This window comes from Antedon bifida, chromosome 8 (genome assembly GCF_963402885.1).
Source record: "Antedon bifida chromosome 8, ecAntBifi1.1, whole genome shotgun sequence".
Taxonomy (NCBI): Eukaryota; Metazoa; Echinodermata; class Crinoidea; order Comatulida; family Antedonidae; genus Antedon; species Antedon bifida.
In genome coordinates, this window is record NC_136233.1 from 18052395 (window position 1) to 18070191 (window position 17797).

The window sequence follows — 17797 nt, forward strand, 5'->3', positions numbered from 1 at the left end:
ACGATTTTTGTTATATTCATCTAGGCCCTATCTATTTCTATCTTTACAAAAGTGTAAAGGGTTATAAGTAAATGAATATTATGAACGTCGTTAAAATATTCATTATTAGTAATTATCCTGCCTAATTTGAATTAGGCCTATGTCTAACTGCATGGCCCGGAGGCAGCGTATGGTAACAACTTTTTTAGGTTTTTAATGGTCCAAAACCGAGAGTAACTAACATTCATTTTGCTTCATCTGTGTTAGCCAACAATTGAGACGGTTCTGAAGTCGTTGCTTTCTGTGATTTAGACGTCTGTGTCTGATCAATGTTGTAACGTTGATGTATGAATGGGGCAACTGGAAGACTGTAGCTGGTGGTGCTGTGGCTGCTGACAGTCGAAGGTACAAGAGAAGGTACTTTAGAGGATTTCCGGATGAGTTCATTGATGGAGGATAATGTATTAGTATCTGTGAAAAAAATTAAAAATGTAATGATATATGTACGTGACTCAGGGGGAGAGCGAGAGCATGTGAGGATCCTCATCTTCGTCGTCACCGCTTTTCTGTCAACTCCATGTCATCGTTAATTTGTATTGATTTCTCAATAAGTATAATATTGTAGCAGTATAACTAATTTACCTTGCATGTTAGGGCTGCAAAGTGTTTGTATGTCTTCTTGGACAACATACCGTCTCTGTATTCGCTCTCGTCTTTCTGTTTGCAAACCTGCAGGATAGTTCGTATGCTGTACATCGCTGGTCATTACAGGCGTCGAAAAGGCATTACTCGTGCTTTGATATCTTGGTAGACATATGCCATTGGCAGAGAGCAGTGCAGTCAACTCCATTGTGTCTTCTATTGATGGAAAACCAGTCATGGAAGATTGATCAACACGTCTGATCCCCTCGTAACTTGAAGGTGTCTGTCCTTCTTGTCGGTACATCTGATGCGAAGCGCTATGATGAACTGGATAAGGACTGTACCGACTCGATCGCATCGGATGACTCACTGTTGGAAGAAATGTAAAAAGTTTATTTGAAACTATTGATCAGTAGCAATATATGACCATTTGACCAATCAACAAACCCAAAAGAGGTTAAACAAAACATCCATTCCATTTTCCCCCATCATTCATTCATCATACAAAATTAATACAATTCGATTTAACCGATAAACCAACCAACCATTGTCAATGAAACGGAGATTTACATTCATATAGGGCTAGCCTTAGTGTACATTCGTGTGTTCAGTCATCGAGAGGCCTACCGTTTAATCTTACCATGATGGATACTTACATGATACATGTTGACTTCCTTCGTTGTTGTTTGAATTGTTATTGCTCATGTAATATGGATAAACATTATTGTTATTACTATCATCTGTCATCAGCAACGAATAGACAGCTCCATTTGCATGTTGCTGCTGGATACCTAAGAAGGACTGATTATATAAATTGTAGTTTTCATATCTCCTGCTCTTGGTGCCGGTGTTGGATCTGCGTACATTGCAGAGAAGATCAGATCTATTTCTGATAAAGTATGTGTGTTGAAAATAATGAACTGCCGAAGAATCATCTCCAGCAACTTTAGAACAAATGTTGGTTTTCCGAAATCCATAGAGGTTCAGCTGACGGATGAAGCTGGTAAAATTGGTGGTCTTGAACACTCCATACTCACCACCACTCAACACCTCACGTTTGAATAAGCCGCTGTTTATTACTACACTGGTTCCTTCCGGAGACCATTGTATAGAACGAAATAAATTGTTATTAACCAACCTCCACAATTTACCTGGAAATGTTGTGGAACTGACGACGAGGCTGGGAAAGTGATTTGGCACACGCATCGCCTTTGTGGTCGCGGAATATCTTCCAATGTTCGACGAAGGGAGAATTAGGTATCTACTCTGCTGTCCCGAGTTCTGAGAAAAGTGTGTCGAACACAGCAAGTTCGTTTTGAAGAATAATTGAGTGCGCGTGCTTCTAATCAATTGGTCAAAATGGTATGCGTCTTCTTTTCCGCATGTGGCGCGCACTACGCGGAAGTCGCGTTCCTATGCAGTATTCGCGTGTGAAAAAAGCGCATTAATTCGCTTTGCTAATTAAACTTAATAGTAAGTCCCTACTTTATGCAGTTTTATTTTAGTTATTATTTTTTTGGTCGGCTTGAGCCAAAATGATTTTAACTGTATCATTATTACTTTATATTTGTATTTTATGTTTTCGATTCTTAATTTACCAATTTTCCAGATTTAGTAATTAATATACGGATTGTATTCCAAAAACAGAATTTCACAATCTCAACAAACCTTTGAAAATAATTATTTAGCGATCTTAACAGGCGCCCCCTGGAGGAGACCAATTAATCGCTATCCAAACAACAAGTATGGCTGCTTTGGTGGAGATTGGTTTACTTGTGGTAGAATCCGAGAAATGTATTTCATATAATTATTGCATCTTTAAAAATGACAGTAAGATCAATTTGTAAATTAATTTTAAAGTTTCTAAAATATGTAAATGTATACTTAATTGTGTAGGTGTATTTGTATTCTAGGCTCGAGAGGCTAGACCCTACACCAGAACGGCAAGCAAGAAGAGTGCTGGTATTTTAAGCAAACAAGCTAAAAGGTGAAGCCCGGATTCGCGCCCGAGTAGGCCTACGTAGAGCCACTACTACGACGGTGGAAGTGTGGCATAAACCGGTCATACTAATCTACGCCCGGTAGTGCCCTATGATATAACAATGTATCAAGTACATAAGGAATGTTATAATTTATTACAATACAAGCAAGTTTAAATTAAATCAGTAAAAATATTATAAAATATATGTGATCATGATGTCAGATGATTAACGAGTTAGACATATGTCTAATCACACTTTTGGCTCTTCGGAATAAACATAATCAGTATTTTGGTTTTTTTACCTTAAAAATGTATAAAAATACAATTAAATCTCAAATATATAAATATAATGTTAGCATGTAGTGTACTCAAATTTAGAGTGTTGATCATTTAATAGCAAAAATCTTTCCACTCTCATTTAGGTTTACATACATGGTGTGTTTAGTTAAGTGCCCTTCAGTACCATCATATCCTATAAAATTTGATGACATTTATAATCATATGGTCAAAGTTTAATAGTAAGGCCAAATAAATAGTTTTATGTCCCCTCCCTTATCACATTTTGGGGCCACATAATTTAGGGTAATATTTTCCCCCAAAAAATGGTAATATTCAATTTAAAAAAACTGATTTTTACTGATTAGTATTTTCAATTTGTCCATCAACACTGTCTCATCGTGATCATCACGAAGTGTTCCTACAGTAAGTGTGTAAACAGTGACGTCACATTTAGATTATCATGTTTCAGGCCTTGTCTTTTGAAAATTATAGGTGTGCTACAAATTGCACTAGGTGTAATTTGGTGTGTGTAGTTTACCAAATTTAAGCGTGTTGTAAATCGCACTTCTCAAGGGCAGTTTAAAAGTGTGTTAAGGTGAGTGGTGCACCCGCTCGCCTTAAAAGACAAGGCCTGATGTTTGATACATCACAATGACTAGTATACTCAGCCTGTACTGTAGCCCTTCATCAAGAAAAAACATCAAAATTCTGTATGTGAAATTAACAATTTTTTATTTGTCCTGAAAGCACTGAATTAGTAGTACATTCTTACTGTAATATACTGTACTGTAATTACTAATTAGAAATGAAATCCTCATATTAATCTATATTGTCAGGTACTAAAATGGTTTTTTGTTATGAAATTTGTTCCACAAATAATGACTTTTTACCCAATAACAGGTAGTCAAACAATTTGTTTTTCTAATAAACTTACCAAATGAATCATACTTACTGTACACGCAACGAGTCAATCACTTTTACAGTATTTGTTTTTGATGGCATTTGCTTGTTAAGCTGTAATAAGATAGACATTTTGAGCCAAGTATATACTCTTAATCTTATTGCTGTAGGTATCTCAGAGAGTCTTAGAATATCTAGGTTACTTGATAAAGCACTAGTCTAGCCCAAGACTATTCAGTGACTGTTCTGTCTAACTTAGCATATTAATTAAACCGACTTTACATAAATCTTTGAATTATTCACAATCTTATGACAGCAATAACAAAAATTCAAATGCCTAATTCATCACTTAGAATGCTGTCACATTTGATGACTTTACCACCAGAATAGTTGAGATAATTGATGAGTTTTTCTGGTTTGAAATATGGTATGAAATATAGTATTTTAGTTCTTGGCAGGTGATTCAGATTGATCATTCGATCTATGTTGTTATAATGATGCGTGACCTTGAACAGATCAGGTTTAAACATCTAAAAAAATAGTGAGTGATGGGGATTGCAGCTGTTTTACTCATATCACATGAACCATGATAACACTATGAAGATGAGCATTATTAACAGTTTATATGCATTTCATTTTGCAGCTTTCCGAAGATACTAGCCATTCAGATGTCGAATTACACCTTTGATTTGCAGGTAATGTTTTGCTATGTTCATGGTCGTATTCAATTTTTTTTTTTTAATCAGGGCGCACTAACCTAATGATATTAATAGTCTAATCAAAAATAGATGTCACAAAATAGTTTGCACCACCATCCACCCCTAATATTACACGATCATTTATATCAAAGTTGAATTCTTATCTGGTGAACAAACTACTGTAGATAAAATGGCAATAATAGAGTATATTCGGTAATTAAATCCGGTCAGTTGATCGGTCGGTCGGTAAACACTAACTTGAGCACGCGACTGCAGCCATGTATATGGCCTTGTTTTCATATTAAGTATGGAGCGATATCAGACATATGCACTTTCCGAGTGCTAGTCTCTCAATACACTCAAACCCTCATTGAATGGTTTTATTTATACAAAAAATCAAGGTATATGTAGTATACAGTACTTAGTTTATTTTTAAGTACTTTAGTACCTTTCTCAGTGTGTGTACTGTATAGTAATTTAACCATTAATTAAAATTTATTGTTATAGTTATGATTGAGTAATTCATATTTTTCCATCTATTGACATTCTCTTTTTGTATTTTACCAGGCATTTTGAAAAAAAAAAGCAAACATGTCTTTTGAAAATTACTCCAAGAAGAGGCCATTGGAAGATGATTTTGATCATAATTCAAAGCCAAGAATCGATGACTTTTGCAGAAAGAAATTTAAACCCATTGCTCCAAAACCCACCTTGAAAAAAGACCAGCATCAAGCAGTGGTGTTGGCGACACTGCCTGTTAAAAGTTCCTTTCTTGAAGAGAACGATGGCTGTAAGTTTAAACATGGTGCAGCTCCGGATTCAGGAAAACAAATGTTATTAATGTCTCCACCGCATATGCATGTAATGTCAAATCTTCCTGTTATGTTACATACACCAACGTTGGTTGCCATGAACAGTTGCAACACTATGCCTGTTCTTGCAAACTATTCATTTGTTATCCCTGTTGGATGTGGACATTGTAACTGTGGAAAGTCAAATGCACAACCAATTATTTGTACAAAGCCAACTAAAAACACCTGTCATTGTCATAATGAACCATGTTGTAAGAAAGACATTGAGAGAACAGATTGCAAATCTTGTGACTGCAGTTCAAATAGAAATTGCTGTTCAGAAAAGAATAAAGATGGAAAGGTTTTTGATAACTATACACCTCCTTACAAAGGAAAATCTGCACAAGTTCCTATCCTACCACTAAATGCCAGTCTTCCATCTAACATAAAAGACATTTTGAAACTAAGACCAGAGAAATATAAGTATAGTATGTTGCTAAATAGTCCAGGAACATATAGTCAAATTGCAGAGAAAACGGCACGACAGAACAACAGCTTCCATTTAATGAATTGTTCAGTTGCTTCTGAGAAACAACTTCCTACTCCTGTTACTTCAAGCTGTGAATCTTCACCACATTTTGCACGGTTTTCTTCCAGTGTAGCACCTACTTTGCATAGTAATTCAATGGAATCATACAGTAGTAAACATTCCAGAAGCCATAATTTTTCTTTGGCTACACCATTATCTAAACCTACTTCTGTACCAACACATGTTCCTGCTTTGTTATCTAGCGATTTGTCTTCAAATTCCACCAAAGAACGAAGTGTTAATCCACCACATCAACAATCAAAAAGGTGCGAAGACGAACCAGAAAAAATTCCTTCAAAGAGTGTAAGCGCGTCTAACAGAAACACTTTAGCAGAGAATAGAACACTTAATTCAATGGATAGTTCACCCAACATTTCAGTTGAAACCAACAGACAATTAAATCCAACTAATAATTCTTCCCTACCACCCGCACCTTCATCATTGGTACCTGTTAATTGTTCCATATCTCCAGCTGTACATACAAATATTAGAAAAAAATTTCAAATTTCTCAAACTGTTCCTTCTAATCAAAGATCTGTATCTACTGTGGAAAAATCACATTCCCAGAAACCAAAAAAGACATCATCAGTTGAATTTCTCTCTGTGTCTTCAAGGGATGTTTCTTCCATGCCAGAAGAAAGAACAAGACCTGAAATTGAATGTCAAAATAGAGTCAATCCATCATCGCAGCCATCTTCCACCAATGGTAGAACAGCTGCTATGCAGTCACATGCTAATACTTCAATTACCACCTTGCAAAACACAAGAATGTCTGTATCATGCCCGATGTCAAATGACAATATCGTTTCACCACCTCCTTTGCAACGTTTAAGTCATAAAAATCCTTTACCACCGCAATCAATAAGACCAATATGTCATCAAACATCAGTAGTGACTCCAACTGAAATAATTGCTTCTGAAAAGACATCTGAGCAAAGTGGTACTTGTGGTGGCACACCTGAACATTTTCAAGTATCAAACAGTACATTAACTGGAAGCAGACCTTCTACAAGTACAGGTCGCAATCTATTTTCCAATTCAATTGTGAACACATCGCCCAGTACAGTAGGGAGAATTGATTCTATTCGTGATAGACAATACATGACCACGACATTAGCTAATTCAAATAATACTACAAAAACGACTGAAAGGTTAACAACAGGAATTACTGACACAAATTTTCAAACAAGATCACGCACGTCTGAACACTCTTCAACACCAACACAGTTAAATTCCTCTGCCGGTCACAATGTCTCCTTTGAAAGCAGACGCAATAGTGATATAAATTTTAGTGGTACTGGCTCAAGTATAAGGAATTTTCCAATTAGACCAAATGAAGAAAGAGGATCAGAAAGTTCAAACAATCGAAACGTTATCTGTCCACAAAGTAGTTTGCAATCTAAAAGAACAACAGAGTATTTGAATGGACCTCACAGAGAAAATGTCGAAAAATCAACACCAATAAGAAATTGGTCACAAATGATTTCACAGGCACATGGTAGTAATATGGTAGGCAGTTGCCCTAGAGACTATCCTTCCCACACCCACCAAAGAAATAATCCCATAGCAACTGCTCCTTGGACGGATATTAACAGAGAACAAAATCATACAAATACAACTTCAAAGAATACTTGTAGACAACCAAATTATGTAAACCAAGATCTTCCGACACCAACATCAAAAGGTCAACTTAGTAATAATTCTGACTCAACACATTCAGGAACGGTACAGTCTAGTTCTACAACAATTCAGACAGTTCCTTTGATAAGCAACTTACCTTCTTCATCAAAATTTCCATCAAATAGTGCAATAACAAGAAAATCAAAACCCCGATGTCCCTTACCAAGTCAAGAATCTATTACAGCGTCAAATGAATCAACATTAAATACTCAACCTAGTCAAGTTGAACATTCTCAAAATATTAGAACATCGTGCAATGCATTAGGTTCTCATACACCTACAAGAGTCCATGGAAGTAGAGTTCCGGACAGAATTTTACCTGGAATGAATAAAAGACTTTCTCACAATCCCTCAGTACAAAGCCATCCTAATGGCACAGAACAGCGGATCAATCAACCAGGTGTTTTAAATCATGCAATTCCAGATCTAAACTTAAGCCTTCAATCTCGTAATCCTCCTCCCCGACCAATGTTATACAATTTTCCACATATGCTAAACAGCCAAAGTGATGTCCCACATCGTTTTCCATCGCCTGGTGGACTAGGCCGACATGCTTTTGCAAATCACCACATGAGTCATCTACAAGAATGTAACTTATCAACTCCTCACACCACTCCACATCCATCATTACATCAGCCAAGTTCAAGGCATCATCTGGTCCCACCTCCACCATTTAGCACTATGCACCGTTCTTTGTTTATGAGTCCTAGTCCTCATCCGCCTGATGTCAATTTGATGTCACCAAGAAGTTTTCCCAGTACGCACTTGCATGATAATTTATTGTATAGTCCAGCTAGTATTCCTAGACTTCCTACAACACCAAGTTTTTCAGACCGTCTTCACAGTTCTTATCCATTACACTATCTTCCAGAGGATCGATTTGATTCTTGTTGCAGTGGAGGAATAAGAACATCTCATTCTCCAACAACAAATAGCTTCAATTCACCATGGCTCTTGTCTTCTCCTTCAAGGACTTCAGCTCAACCATATTTTCCATCTCTTCCAAGACATAACAGCTTTAACAACCTTTCGTCGTCTCAAGATTTTAATGGTTTTGGCAGTTCTCTCAATATGAACAATATATCCTCGCTGCACCACATGCCTGGCTGTCGTTCAGAAATGAATATCCAGCATCATTCAGAACCTTTACACATACAAACAGATATCCAAGCTGAAAGGGATGCTACAGGATCCTCCCAATTGTCGCCAATTGTTACACCACCGCCAGCTGCAGAGACTTTAAGCAGACCACCTCTTAGAAGTACCTCCTCGTCAGAATCACTCATTCATCCTTTGATTAACACAGCATCTGAGAGTATTGCTAATCTTTCTGCTCGTAGAAACCTTATTGCAAATCCAAATACACTTTTTCCTAGAAACTCATTGCAAGAAAACCAAATGGCATGTCCAACAATGAGAAGGAGATCTTCGGAAATTCCCCAACTACCAACAAGGCGACAATCATCTGAACATTGTGTTAGTCGGAATCTAATTAACACTACAGCTGTTAATCAACCTTGTGATAAGAATAGTGGAAAAAGTAATAGTACCACTGTACCAATTTCTTCAGCAGTTTTGAATGTTTCTGCAGCTAGTAATTCAACCAGTCGACAAATCAGCTCTGTACCGACTCCATCAGTTCAGCCCCCATCAAATACTTCCTTGCCAAAACCATCTAACCAAGAAGCATCATTACCTGATACGCCTTCTCAGGTAATGCCACCATCTCCAGCCACACAACGAACAAACAATAAGTACTTACCAATTGATGAAAGTAATCCTGTAACCTCACAGGCACCTTCCGTGGCGCCAAGTCCTACACAGAGCGTGTCTGATCAACCAGTCAAATTCAATGGTGTAACACTTCAGTGTAGTAGACAGATTCTCTGTGAATCTGGTAGAACTGTATTATGTTGTTGGAATTGTGATTTCCATACAGCAGAACCAAAAAAAATGCATCGACATCAAAGAAGAGAAGATAAGCTGATGCGTTGCCAGCTATGTAGTTTCACAGGCAACTCAAGATGTAATGTGGATCAACACTTTAAAGAAAACCACTTGGGCAAGGATGATCCTTTTACTTCAACTGCATCTTGACATTAAGTGAGTATTGCTCATAGTGTAAAGCTCTATCTGCACTATCAAACTTTATGTGACAAAAAAATGTGACGTGCCCATATATAAATACGATGACGTCATATCACTACCTTATTTGGGAACATCACACCTTTTTAGTCAAATTAGTTTGATAGTGTAGATAGCGCTTTATGCTTTCACACTTACTTTTGGTTGAAATGAGAGTCTGTGATAACTGATATCCACCAAGAAGGTTGAAATTACTTCCACGCTTCCCTGATATCCACTGTATTGAGCTGTGTCAGTGACTTTCTAACTTATTAACAAAATGTTGTATCGTAAATACTGTATGATATTAGCCATTTTCCTTTTATTTTGCTCTTATTCAAATATGGAAGAATTTCTTTTCTCTACAGATTTTCTCTATTCGAAACAGAAGAGGAACAGTTTTATGGATGCAATAATATACAATAAGACAGTGTGTGTATTTCATTCTCCAGATCAACGTTATATCCTTATTTATGAAGTGACCAGAATAATTCTTTTATTAAACAACATACTGGTTACTCAAGTGGTAAGCAGTACCATGGGTCACAACATAAGTCTCGTAACAAAACTTACTCTAGACGTTGTGTTTAACGTTAATAACGAACTGTAGTCTGTGACATTTTTAAATAACCAGGACGACAGTGATGATGTTAACTTACAGAAAATATATAGCTCCGTGAATTTACTCTAGACCTTTTTTTAAGATGATATCAATTCCAACTTTACTTATGTATTATGGATTACAATTTTGAAAAAGTATAGTTTAATGTCACGTCGCGTATTATTAAACTCGCAGTTTTTCATAAGTGCAATATATCTAAAAAGCAGGTTTTGGTTGCAAACATATGGATTGTAAAGACATTTTGGTATCAGAAAAAGATTATTATTATTAGTGCGTCGTACAAAACAAACCGTACTGTGCAGTTACACCATTTCGTAAAATGTGGAGGAAAGTCTAGTGGATTTTTCACTAAGAAGAAAACGAAAATTATACATTTTCGGTCATACATATATCGTTTTTTTCTTTTCAATACATCGCATACATACAGGAGTATTTTTTGCGAGCGCAGTCTTGAGATAAACCGTATATACGTCGTGCTGAAACGAATCCACCGATTTAGACAGTTTTTGAAATACTACTACATTTATTTTACTTTCGATACGAAACTATCAAATAGTTCTTAAGTTATTTTCTTACTTTTAACACGGAGAATCCGAACTTATTTCTCCATGCAATGTCGTTCTCAGTTTTTAAAACGATATTATGAAGAGTGTAAACATTATGTTACCGGTATAGATGATACAGGCAACTATACATACATTGCAGATTATAGTCTGCACTATAACTGCATTCAATTGTTTGATATATTTATTAGTGAATGATTATAGTAAATGATTACTGTACCATAATGCTTTATTATACGTATAGTAGGCTTATCAATAATGGTTGTTATCTATGCTTGTCCGTTTATGGTTATAAGGATTTAAAAGCAACCATTATCCACTATTGATGGATCGATCACATTATGTCAAATAGTGACATCAAAGTGTTAGCTGATATATTTTATCATGCAAATTGGTAATACTTTATGATTGTTCATACAGTATTAGTATTTTTATAAATATACTTCTATAGTATAACAATAAATTCCAATCGATAATGGTTAATGGCTAAAATGGTATTTAGGTGACCTCTTTCACATTATCTCCAAGCAAAACTCTGGAGTTTGCACACGTCAACACACACCGGCGTTTTGTTTTGTATGCATTACACCGAGGACGCAACACGTGAGAGGTATACAGACTCTAAACACCGGTGTTGTATAGTGTCCGATCACCCTCGAACGAACATCTATTTAATTGTATTTACCATTAAATAGCGACATACATCCACGCTTGTTTTTAATTTCAAATCTCGGGTGTTTGATTGATGTTGTGAATGGGATCTCTCCCCAAAAGTCGTCTAAAACAATTGTTATTAGATCGATATGAATAGCGCTCCAGAGTTGTGTTTACGGTGTTTGTGAAAGGAGTACTAATATATAGTATTTGGCTTGTGATCATTTACATTAGTAAACTATTAATCTGATCTTACTAAGTTGTGTATATCATAAAGTATATATACTTACTATATATATACTTTATCAATAAAGTACACTACACTCTCAAACTTTATGTGAAAAAAAGCGATGTGCCCATATATGGGCATGATGTCATATCACTACCATATTTAAGCACATCACTACCATATTTAGGCAAAGTTGTTTGATAGTGTAGACAGGACGTTATAAAATTTGCATCTTAGATTAGTTTGATTTCTGTCATGATTAGATTTGATTGAAAAGAAATTATATACGGGTTAGATGTAAATACAGATTTCAATTATGCAAATATATTTTGTGCAAAAAATGTCTATTATTAATTGTTTCATGTAAATGTATTTGTGAACGTATTATATTTATAATGAAACCACATGCCTAAATGTTACATTTTTACACCATATCGAAACAAATGATGGTAATTGAATGTATTTAATAGTGTCTTTGAATAAACACTATTTAAAATGGGGCTTTGATGCAAAAGTATCGCGTGGAAATCCACCTCAATTCGTAACAAGTAAATCTTCTAGTAGTGAGGTCCGAGGTACACCAAGGTACCTACAAAATGAAGTAAAATTCAACAGAATGTGTCAACGTTGTCAAGGCCAATTGAAGCAGACTATAGCGATAGAATCTACGTGATTTATTATGACCGTCGTCTATGTAAATTGGCCTTTATGCTACAACCAGTATTCTGAAGTAGCATAACCGAAACGTCGAGACATAATGTCAACTTTAAAACGAATCGCTTGGAAAGCCATGATATTCGTCATAACCAGCATTAAAGAGCATCCTCCAGTAAAGTAAGGTGTGTGGTGGTACACATGTGTTTCCAAAAAGAAAATATAGTAAGGTTGAGAATGTTTCGGTGCTTCAGTTCCTATAGGGCCTACTATACCTGCTTCTGGAGTAGCAATACACTGTAAAGCATTTACGTCTTTAATTGATTTTGAAACACACAGTGTACCTCAAGTCTTACTGTAGTTGGGTCACCAGGGAAGAGTGACTCTTCCCTGGGATCACGGCCTCTCCAACAATTTCATTTTACATCTTCTATATACAATACAAAAATGGGAGTGACCTTTAATTTTCCACCTGCAACTTAATTAAGTGCTTTGGAATTACAACACTTCGGCATTTTTCCAAAAGTACGCATCTGTTGCCTTTATTTTGTTGATAATATGATCATTAATATTGTATTTATTGAAATACAAATAAGTGATTTATAAATTTACATTTATTTACAAAGTAGGCATTTCTGTGTGAAGTACAAAAGTACAAACGGTTACTCCTTGCTTAATATTTTGTTTAACAGCAACCGGATATCTTGTATCGGAGTATGTTTATGAACTACATATAACATGGTTACCATATTGCTTTTTGTAGTTCAGCACCAGCAAGTTTACTATGTTTGTTTTTCCTTTCAGATTTCTTGTCTTGTTCACACACGAACAATTAAAATCTTGATAGAAGTTGAACCTGAAAACACAACTTGAGACAAACAAACTTGCATTTTCATTCAAGCAACTTAGTTTTCTCTCCGTTCGTTTTGCTGGTTTTATTTGTAGGCCTAACTGACCATTCTTGTTGCTCTCCCTTTGCAAATACTAGGAAAGTTACCATTCCAAACAGTTGTATTCCGGTGCATATTAGAAATACCACGGACCATTGCTTATGGGTATTCTGAAACAAAAACAAGAATTCATACTATTTTATTTTATTATTTATTAAACTGTTTAATAATAGGCCTAAACGGGAAAGAGAGAATTGACGTCTATATTTCACGTATAGAATCTTAATACACCGTTTGGATGAATTTCCTATCAATGTCTATGCAGATTTAGACCTACTATAGAACTAGGGTAGCGGCGTTGCAACGGGCGTTGTAAACATTTTCAACTGCTGTTTTGTATATGGATTGTACATGTTTTTAATTATAATCTATTGCACACAACCATGGGAATTTGGTATTATTATTACCATTTTAGAGCGTGTAGCTATTGAAAGCTACCGGTTAGTAAACCTATAAACCAACCGTCAGAAGTTGTTTTTATTTTCAGTTAGAAAAAACAATGCGATTTTATTTGAAAATATTATTTTGTCACAGCATTAAATTAATGCTAGGAATAAAAAATACAACGAAATGCCTCGAATTCGCGTCTAGAGGTTAGATCGACACAACTTGAATACAGTAATATAATCCTCGTTGGATTACACTATGATTGGTGATTTTTTTTCACTCAGTGATTTTCCCACTTTCGTTTTTTATTGACAACATATATATCAAAGTACCTGATTATTTGTTAATCTACCAACAATGAATGTACTAACAAATCCGCCACAACTGCTTACTGTGTACATAAATCCTATAATAATCCCCGAGTATCTCTCGGCTATGTCCATGACGTTCACAAGCGTACCGCCAAATTGAAATCCACACGCTCCAAATCCTACGGCAAATAGAACTTCAACTGCAAACACATTGTGTCCGACGTAACATTGACCTACGAAACAGCCGGACATTATCCCAAGAGCTGTAGAATACAAACATTGAATCAAAATTGTTTGTAATTTATGTATGTTACAATAGTGACGTTTATCGGGGTAACAAAAATGTTTAAGCCTATACAGTCAACACTCAGTATCTAAATACCCCTTGGTCTGAGCATAGACCTATAAATTATAATAATAAATAGGTCCATGGTCTGAGGCTTAATATGCCGTTTTCCAGAATATAACTTCTTTACTTAATGCTGCTAAAAGTCTCGTTTTTTTAATAGGTTTTGTTTTTTAAAGAGTATTGTGAGTAACTCTATAGGCTTACGTGCCGCGTGGACAACGTGCCGTATCATATTTTTTCCTGTACGCACGTGCGTTCTTGCGTAAAGAGATATAGACCCTACTTGACCCTAATAAACCTGGTCTGCTTATTGACAGTAGTTTAGAAGTCTATATTGCAAAACATGTCGTTTTGCAGATGAATTTGTAGAATTCGATGCATATCGCCTTACAGCTGAGTATACCGATATTACGTTGTAGGCCTACAAGTCGAACTTTTGACGCGCACATCACGATAGCGTCTGAAAGTTGCTACTTTGCGTACACAGACACACTTATTAACCAAAACAAAAACGTACTTACATAAAAACATAAATAGTTTTCTTGTATTCTGAACGCTTAGATATTTAGATTGTATGATGTAGTCGGCAGAGAAACCAGCGAGTAAACCAATAATAATTTGTACAAAGCATATAATTGACATAAATACACCCACCTGAAAAACAAAACTTTATTTTAGTATCGACAAGTTGTGAGAGAGTTTAAATTATGGGCACTTAGACAAACATGGGAGAACACCTCAGGACACTGGATGCATGACTTCTTTTGCTGTCCATTAATGTTTCATATTGGTTTATTATGCTACAACTGTAATGTTTGACGAATCTACAAAGAGCTTGAGACCCCATTTGATTAAAAATCTGGGCAGACGAGAATTAAATTATTCTATTGTAAATGCATTCATAAAAACATGATATGAGTGCCATTCCGAGTATTTTGTTCAAAAATCATAAGCTGTTTCAACCAACGTGTGGTCGAATTATAAGCACCACTTTTATTATGCATGGAGATTCCACTGTCAAAATGTGTCACAGGTTACATAGGACTAGATATAATTTATTTCGAGGAATGGTGAATTATAGAATAGCGTTGTACAGTACTTACATGCTTGACACTAACTTGTAAAACGGTTGAAAGATATGTTGGTGTTTCAATTATTATAACTAGATATCCAAATACATATGTAAAGTATGCAATCACATTTGCCCAAACTGCGCATGATGTAATTATATCAAACCAAGGAATTGACGAAACCTGATTTGAAAATAAAAATAATTTCTTATTTTCCTCCAAAAACATGAAAAATGAACATTAATTAAAAATAAAAACTTTGAATAGGTCATTTGCGCGACGAAAGTAATTTGACCAATCACAAGCGAGTTCGAATGATCTTCACTTGCATAATTGCGCACTGCGATACCAGCGGGAAACTTAAAGGGAAAGTGTGTGTTATACAGTATTATTACTGAATACGGATATGTAAGAAATCTTGCCCGGCTTTAACATTCTTAGCCGGTCCTAATCAACTCTTTATATTTCATATTTCAGAGAGTGCTCACACCCTTCCTTGCACATACATACATTTTCTTTATGTGAAGCAGGTGATTCAAAATGTTCAATTTCCTCATCTGGAACTCCGTCGCTTTGATGGGGATTTTCATGAATTTTGGTTTCCCATGCTATTGTCAGTAAAGCTCCAAATATACCTAAAGTTATAAAGAAAAAGAAAATAAGTAAAGGTAAGGATATGAAATAATAAATACTTCAGATTTAAACTAGTTGGCGATAGAAAACTCATTTAAACGTAAACGAGTCCAGTTGTTTGTGAACATTTCAGAGGTATATAATAAATTGTGCAATATTTAGATTTAGTAGTAATAGGATTAACTAACACAGCAAACATTCTCTTCCATCCATTTGCTATAAATGGAAATATTAGAGGAATTGGTTCTGTAAATATGTAAAACAACAAGTATTGCCAAATGAATCTTTTAATCAACCTGACTATTTGTAATAACTTTAGCTTAAGGTTGTTATCTAAACAATATCATTAACTAGTCATATTTTTAAAAAACTGTTGTTTCTCAAAACTAATTTGCTATTTGATTTATAAGGATTTTACAATAAATCCAATATATGTAGCTTTAATGTGAAATGCCATTGATCAATCCTTTCTTATTAAATCCCTTCTCCAAAAATCACCTATTATACTTCAAGGTGCTAACTTTTAGCTAGTTTTTGTTTTAAATACATATTTAGCTGTTATTCCAATGAGGACGACATGCAACAGTTTATTATTAAAAAAAAGGGTAATTTACTATATAAATAAAATAATGTAGGCCAACCACCAACTGTGTCTGTTGAACATATCCAGCTTGACAGGAAACTAGACAAGATGAAACCGACTGACGAACCTGTTAATAATTAATATAGCATATAAGCTCGAATAATATAATAACAGTAATATTAACTTTAATATAGCGCAGCATTCAGGGCGTTCCTAAGCGCTGATCAATCAACAGAAAAAGAGCATCTGCAGTTTTTTTTAAATAGGTCGAATTGTAAGGACCATGTCAAAATAATTCTACTTCAGTTACTTGTTTTCTATCTTGTTATGGCGTTAGCCAACGTTTTTGGAGTATTATCATACACACACTAGATGCAATGACAGTCACTCTTACCTACTACAACCATGTAACAATTGTGTTAATAACAAGAAAGTACGTTTCTATGTAGAATTATTGAGATGAGGTCATATTACAAAATTTGTATTTTCGTTAAATAAATTTACATATTTTAAGTAATTACACCTGTGTTTTAGATCTTACCAGTGTAAACAATAGATAACATGGTGCTTTTCTCATCTGGAGACGTCCATTTACCAATTAAAACATATAATGATGGGTTCGAAGATCCCTAAATTTTACAATAAAAAAAAAACCATAAACATGTTGTAAGTAGGCCTACTGTTATATCCTAGTAGGCCTATATTACTTTTTATTTGTTTATAATACAATTTCCATTGGTTTTGATATCTAAATTAAAAGTTATCAACAAGGCCTTTTTTTTTAAATTAAGGTGGTTGGAAATATACATTAGCTAACATTTTTTGAAGGGTATGTTTTTGGTCGGTGTTTTTAATGGGAATTTATCGATTACCTCAACAACAATATTCAATTTAAAATTCGTACCTGTCCCATTCCATCTATAATTCGCAATGCTACGAGAAAATACACATGTACTTGTGCTACCCATGGTACCAACGCATTGATTAAACTAGTTGAACTGAGTACAAACATTATGACTCGTTTTCCACCTAACTTGCTGGCAAAAAATCCGCCCGTCATCGGTATGAAAGCGTAACCACAATAAAAAGCACCTAAAACCAATTGCTGTTCCCGATTATCCCAATTAAA

At 35.2% G+C, this 17797-nt stretch overlaps 3 protein-coding genes across 3 annotated transcripts; 1 reads left to right on the top strand and 2 right to left on the bottom strand.

Annotated features, from left to right (window-relative positions):
* Positions 1–115: 115 nt before the first annotated feature.
* On the bottom strand, positions 116–1910 carry LOC144850352 (uncharacterized). The gene is made up of 3 exons (XM_078707617.1): positions 1278–1910; positions 622–990; positions 116–450 (listed from the first exon to the last, which is right to left on the bottom strand). The coding sequence occupies exons 1-3, from the start codon at positions 1825–1827 to the stop codon at positions 224–226; spliced, it is 1146 nt and encodes a 381-aa protein (XP_078563743.1). The 5' UTR covers positions 1828–1910; the 3' UTR covers positions 116–223.
* A 444-nt stretch (positions 1911–2354) lies between these two features.
* On the top strand, positions 2355–11808 carry LOC144849707 (uncharacterized). The gene is made up of 4 exons (XM_078706718.1): positions 2355–2451; positions 4425–4476; positions 5047–9642; positions 10032–11808. Exon 3 carries the CDS (start codon positions 5071–5073, stop codon positions 9634–9636), a length of 4566 nt encoding a protein of 1521 aa, XP_078562844.1. The 5' UTR covers positions 2355–2451; positions 4425–4476; positions 5047–5070; the 3' UTR covers positions 9637–9642; positions 10032–11808.
* Positions 11809–13019: 1211 nt separating this feature from the next.
* LOC144850491 (putative transporter slc-17.2) lies at positions 13020–17797 on the bottom strand. The gene is made up of 8 exons (XM_078707772.1): positions 17573–17797; positions 17210–17297; positions 16700–16795; positions 15963–16087; positions 15486–15635; positions 14904–15036; positions 14055–14296; positions 13020–13445 (listed from the first exon to the last, which is right to left on the bottom strand). The coding sequence occupies exons 1-8, from the start codon at positions 17726–17728 to the stop codon at positions 13278–13280; spliced, it is 1158 nt and encodes a 385-aa protein (XP_078563898.1). The 5' UTR covers positions 17729–17797; the 3' UTR covers positions 13020–13277.